The sequence below is a fragment of the Ostrea edulis genome, chromosome 1, assembly GCF_947568905.1.
Source record: "Ostrea edulis chromosome 1, xbOstEdul1.1, whole genome shotgun sequence".
Taxonomy (NCBI): Eukaryota; Metazoa; Mollusca; class Bivalvia; order Ostreida; family Ostreidae; genus Ostrea; species Ostrea edulis.
The window spans coordinates 96,028,354-96,035,747 of NC_079164.1; the positions used below are offsets into that span (position 1 = coordinate 96,028,354).

At 36.0% G+C, this 7,394-nt stretch overlaps 2 protein-coding genes across 6 annotated transcripts in view; one reads left to right on the top strand and one right to left on the bottom strand.

Moving 5' to 3' along the window:
* Positions 1-123, bottom strand: part of LOC125672504 (solute carrier family 35 member C2-like) — a 12,892-nt gene extending 12,769 nt beyond the window's left edge. For 3 of the 5 annotated variants that reach the window (XM_048908731.2, XM_048908723.2, XM_056139250.1), the window contains exon 1: positions 16-94. The gene's annotated coding sequence lies outside the window, so the exon portion shown is untranslated. The other 2 variants (XM_048908724.2, XM_048908725.2) reach the window with 1 other exon arrangement.
* An 898-nt stretch (positions 124-1,021) lies between these two features.
* Positions 1,022-5,653, top strand: LOC125672471 (transcription intermediary factor 1-beta-like). The gene is made up of 2 exons (XM_056139234.1): positions 1,022-1,689; positions 1,840-5,653. The coding sequence occupies exon 2, from the start codon at positions 1,851-1,853 to the stop codon at positions 3,825-3,827; it is 1,977 nt and encodes a 658-aa protein (XP_055995209.1). The 5' UTR covers positions 1,022-1,689; positions 1,840-1,850; the 3' UTR covers positions 3,828-5,653.
* The last annotated feature ends 1,741 nt before the right edge of the window (positions 5,654-7,394 follow it).

A 7,394-nucleotide genomic window follows, 5' to 3' on the forward strand; every position in this document is an offset into this window, starting at 1 on the left:
AGGACCAAGTATTACATTCTTTGCTTTTTATGTACACTCCATTCGTCAGCAACGACACAAGCGAACTTTCACCCCTTATAACAAATATAAAATTGTTTAAAAGAAGTAAAAGTCGAATGTTCACTGTTTTGAACCCGGATACAATTTAACGTAATAAAGATGGACCTCATTCACAAATCAGGGACAGCTCCAGGAATTGCAGTTAGGGGGCGCAACTTTTTGAGGCAGGACTGTTGAGGGTCACCTTTAAGCTCCTGGATTTTACATATTTTTTTTAGGCCTAGAAATATGTCTCCTATGCAGTCATATTTACTATTTTCTATCATTTTTGAAAATGGCGCAAAAATGCAAGTTCTTCCAATAAAAGTAATTCAATAAATAAAAATATTTTTGTGATTTATTTCTCTGAGAGTGGAATAAATTATTGCTTCTTCTATCGTTTACATTTCCTGCAGTTAGATTAGCATATTATATATGACACATGGGCTATGTGATGGGTTATACATGAAATAGGTAGTTGTGTACATGGAATATCGGATATTATATCATTTTGTTGTTTCTAAAAAGAAGAAGAAAAAAGAAAGACAAGATATCTTTCAATTCTTTGGCATTTTGCACAGGTGGGGGGGGGGGGGGGGGGGGGGGGGCATTAAAACAATAATGTCTATATAATCCTGATTAATCCATGCTTCCATTGTTTTAGCACTCTCATAATGCAAACAATCTAAATTCCCATCGATCAATACTGGTGTAAAGCTTCGGCGTCTGTGAAAGTCTGATTATTTGCATAGCGTTAAATAGATCACATGCTTCGGTTGGGGTTTCTTTGTCTGTTAATATACATATATGAGTACATGTACATGCACATTGACCTATTACATATCTAGACAGACGTCTACCCCAGATTCCCTGTACATTCTGAGATACTTGTTCTAATGTTTTATTCGCGTAACAGAGCTGATAAGTTTTTTAAATTCACTTTCGATCATAACTCAACTCTTTCAATTTGTATCAACGAGGAACACCCTAAAATACTTCCAATATAAGCAAATACCGTCCTGGAATTGCAAATATTTTTTTTAATGCGCCTTTTCTTAACCGCTATATTACTTTTCAACAATAAGATATGAAACACTGCACGTAAGGCCTAATGACTATATGTTCTGTAAATGAGCTTTAAATCCCTACCCCAGTTTTACCTACCAGTGTGTGTATCGCCCAGAACGAGCAATGAGGAAACATGGAGCTTCGGTAATTCGACACGCGCCTGTTTAATTTTTGGTAGACAGTTAAAAAATCAATGCCCATACATAGATAAACATCGGAAATTCTTTCTTAATCTTTTTTTTTTTTTTTTTTATAAATTGATCGAATTTCATCAAATGCGCTTTGAGTATACAAGTATATATAAAAATGCCCACCCCCTGATTTTGCTGATGAACGCGTACACGTGTACAGTATATCAAGATATTTACCGCAACATGTACAACATTTAAAAGTTTAAAGTAATTTGAAGGTGTATCGATTTTATAGGTCTTTACTTTGTAACTCTCTTTTGTGAAAAAATCTTCTGGTTCGATAACTTTTAAACCCCTAGGCCGCAAAAGAGATAGGGAATTCACAACTTGAGCATTCGCCAGGTTGAAGTTGCCCGTGTTTTACTCGCGTTCAATAGTCTACCTATATTTGGTAAGTAGTTTCTTAAACGTAAGGCTAGACAGTAATTGGAGCAATGTTTAATTTCAATATTGACTTTACCATGGCTTTAAACTGAATGTCTGTTCGTTAATATTCAATTCTGAAACTTAACATGTTTTACACTCGTTGTTGAATTCTCAGGGGTAGGTACCATGGAAACACAGAGAGAAAAGGAAGAACTTTCTGATGAAGTGAGTATTGTGGAGTGCCGTATATGTTCGAAATGGACAACCCGGCCAAGATGCTTACCCTGCGTGCATTCATTTTGCGAAACATGTTTACAGTCGTACATTCAGAAAAAGGCCGAAGAGAAAACTCGAACTGGTTCCACAGACGAAGAAAAGCTGTTGACTGACTATCATTGTCCCGTTTGTAACCACAAGGTTAATGTTGCTGATTCTGAAATTCCCTCAAGTGCCTGGCCAAAGTTACTTCCGAGAAATCGTTTGCTGATTACAATAGTTGAAAAACTTTCACTGCAACGCGCCAAATTTTGCGATCCCTGTAAGAGGGGAGACGAGGAAACGGAAGCAGTGTCTTGGTGTCGAGACTGCGGCGAGGCTCTGTGCATTCAGTGTACAACTTATCATAAACGAGTCAAAATGTTAATGGAACATGCAGTATTTTCATTGGAAGAAATTCGAAAACAACCAAGAAAAATCGCCGAAACAGAGGAAATCTGTTCTTTACACCCTGGTAAGAACGTAGAAGCTATCTGCCACAACCACGACAAGCTGTGTTGTATGGATTGCGTGGCCTACAACCACAGTGAGTGCAAACAAGTCATTCCTATAACAGATGCAGCAAAAGAAATCAAGGGCAGCAGAGACATTACCAATTTAATCATCAAAATGAAGCAAATCGACAACCAAGCTGTTTCTGTCATAGAAAGTCAATCTGCTAACATGGAAGAACTACAAAAACAGCAAGACACCATGATATCTGAAATTCAAAATCTGAGAGCAGAAATAACGAGGCATTTAGAAGCAATGGAACAGCGGTTTAGAGAGGATTTTTCAATCATGCACAAGGCTTTATTGGAAAAGCTAGAAATTCAAAGCAGAGAATTTGGCTACATTCACGAAGCAATTAACAATGGTCAAAAGGTGCTGACCGTTTCCCTCTCTCATGGCTCAAGTGACCAAGTGTACGTCACCGCTCACAAACTGAAAAACATTTGTAAAGAGTATGAAAAGTTCATCAAGACAGAGAGCAGACACATCTATCACCATGACTACAATTTAGAGTTTAATGAAGCTATAGAAGGTTTCACGACAAAAGTTAATTCCATTGCCAAAATTAACATTGACAGATCTCCAACTAATACGGTTCCTACATTTATGAAGGACATGGTTGCTACGCATCTTGGAGACATTAAGGGGAAGTCTTCCTCAGACACATTTCATCCATGGTTTACCAGCGGAATCTTTCTTCCGAATGGAAATCTGATATTGACAGACTTCAAGAATAAAAAAATAAAATGCTTCAACAACCAGGACACTTTGGTGTCTGAACTTTCATTGGAGTTCCAACCATGGGGAGTGGCTCTTTTCGAGCCTAACGTCTTAATAATAACCATGCCCGACCGCCCAGAGTTAAGATTTATTTCACTTAAAAATGGAAGTGAAATGGAACTTTGCGAAAACACGATAGAGACCATAGCTGGTTGTCACAATATTCAAGTTGCAGAGGACAAAATAACCATAGCATGTTCCACAGAAGTTCGAATCTTGTCTAAAGAAGGCGTCCTAGAGAGAGTCATTGATATCAAAGATCGAGGCACACGTTACGCCCACAGAGCTTCTAACGGTACAGTGTCCTTTACAAATAAGGTATCTCTTGTAAGCACGAAAGACAACACCGAAATAATGCAATATTCTGACAAGGACCTGCGTTCGCCTCGCGGCTTTGCTGAAGATAAAGAGGGAAACTTTTACATATGTGGTATGGATTCCAACAATGTCCACCAAGTGCGGCCCAGCGGTAGCCTTGTGAAGCTGCTGCTTCATTCAAAAAGTGGGATCAGGAACCCGTACGCTGTTGGTATCGAGGACTCGACCAACCGATTTTTCGTAACTCAAATGGACTGTGAAGTTGTGAAAATGTATCGCCTGATAACAGATTGGTGATTATCTAGATCTCCGATTGACACAAGTACTTTGCCGTGTATAGCATTATCATAATAGAGGACTATATCTTTTAGGGTGTTGATTTAACTGACTGCCACATGTCAACAGTCAGGTCGAATTAAAATGAGGGGACCTGTACTTCTGTTATTTGAAACGAATAAACATAATATAACTTAGTAATACTACACGCTCTCTAATAAATCTGCCGAAATCGACCCATCATGAATTCGTGCTGTAGAAAATCCGTCTTGACTAAAATGTAGACCAACAACCATACTTTGAAAAATCCATTTTCTTTTTGCTTCCTTGCATATGTATAAATTCATTATGTACAGCTTTCGTCTAAATAATGGTTTCTCAGAACTCCCTCGATATACATGTTCCAGTATATATTTAAGATATTTTGAGGAACACTTGGTAATTTTCAGTTCTGCTGCACTTTTAACCGAACGCATCCAATATTGAAACCTGAACCGGCATATAAACGGCGAGTTTAAAAATTAGAATTTAAGAAACTGCGTGGTTTTTGTGGTGTTTTTTTTAATATTCTTTAAAAACCTACAATATATTCTAATGAATTGATCAACTTTATTTGCGTTTTATATATATGTCTACTCAATAAAAATTGTGAAGTTTTAAATATTGTATTCTGATAAACTAAACACAACATAAAATTGCATTAAGCTTTTATTCTAGGGAGGAGGTTTCCCCTCAAATCCGCCAGTGATAAACATCCCAAATAGACCTGAAATTTGAAGAACCTTTGTAAATATACAAAATCCCCTGATGATAGTTTGTTCGATACAGTGTATATGATTAAAAAGTATATTTTCTTTGACTTTCATTCAATGGGCAGATGAATTAATCACACTTGAATTACTAAGCCTTTGCATTTATATCAACTTAGTAGTTTTTCTTCAAATAACGTACTTATCATAATCTATACTTTAAAATTAACAATTTTTGCCAATAAATTCCGAGATGCGTGCTCCAGAGTTACTGCTTGCACCTTTAGTATTGTTTCATATGTGAGGTGAAGTCCGTATATAAGCTATAGTAGAATCTTACTTAATTAGTAAATATCGTAAAATAAATTTAAAACCTACTTTCGTTTTCGATTTCTGATATGGGCGGACTTCATTTGTCCAAGATCGGCGTACGCCGAAATGCGCCGGTCATATGACCGGCGTAAAACGGCGAATTGGCAAATGAAGTAAACCGGCGTGAAACAAACATGGATGAACATGTTGTTGTTACAACGAAACACAGATTTTTTCGTAGTTTCTTAACAATTTCTTTTTATCTGCCAGCATGATAAGTAATGCATTGTGCAACCTCGGTATACTTCGCATATGAGCAAAGTTGTGCAGTATAGAGGAATTAAACGTTATATTAAAGCTACGAATGAACATTTATTTAATCAATGCATTCAATCAATGAACATGCCGATCTATTAACAAATATCTACATTTTTTCATCTCATAGCATCATCTTACCGTGAGCTTTCCGCCATTCTTGAAAAATCGACGAATTCCACGCCGGTCTTTCTAAACCGGCAAGATCGGCGTACGCCGGCGAACCTTTCCCGGACAAATGAAGCAACAAGCCGGGTAACCAAAGGTCAAGCGGCGCATTCGGCGTACGCCGGTTTGACAAATGAAGTCCTAGTGGCGGATCTACATGTAAACCAGTTTTGGTGTTGTTGTTTTGTTTTTAAAGATAACACGATATGAACTAAATCGATTGATTATCGATGCTTGATTTTGATCTTACAGAAGAAAAAAATTGATAATTGTTGAATGAATAAAACATTCCTGACAACTTCGTTTCTTCAATGCGTGACTTTTGTCTTGAATCAGCCTTTTGGAAATTTCCAGAACGAAGTGCCAAGAACGATCGCATATTCTCGGGCCTTTCCGGCAAGCCAAAAAGTTGCGTGATCAGCATAAAATTGTATAGGTGTTCAGTGTTAGTTATACTCAGAATAGTTTTGACTAGGCCCATATTCATCATTTTTTGAAGATTGATAATTATATTACTTATATACATCTCATTCAACGAAGCCCCTTTTACATGTACAAATTACAAATTCATTTTTGTACCTAAGTTTCTCTCAAATTTTGTCCTGACACTGATGTGCTTAAGACAGCTATCTAACTAAAATGAGCTTCTTCCTCCCTAATATAGTTTCAGCAGCTAGGAATTAGCCAATCAAATTACTCAATTTCCCTGACAATTCCTGACAGAAAAACCTATCTTAAATCATGCAATAAACACTGTCATCTTTATACAAAAATGATATGCAAGTAAACTTAATTGATTCAATAAAAATAATTGAATAACTTGCCTAGTTAATTGATTCAAATAGATGCTGAATTCACTGCACTATATTTTGTGACTTCACTACTAACAAGGAAGAAAATGTATCCTTGGGCATGCACAAAATAGTTCCAAATTATGTAACAATAAAATGGGACTGTAATGATAACAACAATTAAAGACTGAATCATATTGACTAAATCTTATCATCTATGTGAATTCTAAATGAAACAACAACACATAGTAGCCATAAGGTAAGTTTGTATCACTTTGAATTAATGCGCCAACTTCACTGTTGATGATGTCATACAATGACAGCCTCTATGTACTTAACTCTGTGTGCACCTGAGATAAACATGTGTAGGATATATGAATTAAACATAGGATATAGACCAAACAATCTATGGGATATTTCACACAGGTAAGTGTACTAATTAATAGTCATTGATTGTGAACTGTAGGATGCATTTCATTCATAGAAAACATGTGGAAAATAAAATACAGCTGGACCTCGTGTTTATATACAACAACAAAAACAACCCCTCCCCCCCCAAAAAAAAAAAACAATCTCTGAACCAACGCAGTCAAAGAACAATAATAAACCATGACAATTCAACAATGGCATTATAGCTTTCCACTATATACAGTAAATGTACAGTTTTCCCTTTAAATTGGAATTTCACATTCTGTTGTGCAACTATAGATCTAATGGACAAAATATGTATCTAAAGGCCACCCCCTTCCCAAACACAGAAGAAAATTTGTTAAGAAAGACCTGTCTATTACAATATCGATAAATATAACATAACTAATGTAATGCACGCAATTATTCAAAATTTTTAATTCATTTCAATTAAAGATATCGTTCATGCAATTCACGTGCGCAACAATTCAAACACGCATTTAAAAGTCTTCCTCTATGCAATATTACATTTTGTATTTCATTGTGATTGGGTTTATCTAGTGCAATGGACATTTCCAATTTACATGTTTGAATTTTACTTCATACGCTTAAGATTTAAAAAACTCCACCCAAAATGTTCGTGCATAAATGATAAAATTGATGGGTTTTTCCCCATAAAGTGAGTGATCAAATTAAATTGTTTCTTTTCTTTCCATTTTCATATTACAATTTCTGTGTTTATCCTTGGAAATATTGTAAAAACCGATTTGATGCTTTGCATCAACATTAACCTCCTCATATGCTGTGATTAATTAGAATTATGTTTATTTGACAGAAATTTGTCA

Coding starts and splice junctions, on each gene's coding strand:
- LOC125672471 (XM_056139234.1), top strand. CDS start 1,851: ATGGAAACACAGAGAGAAAAGGAAGAACTTTCTGATGAAGTGAGTATT.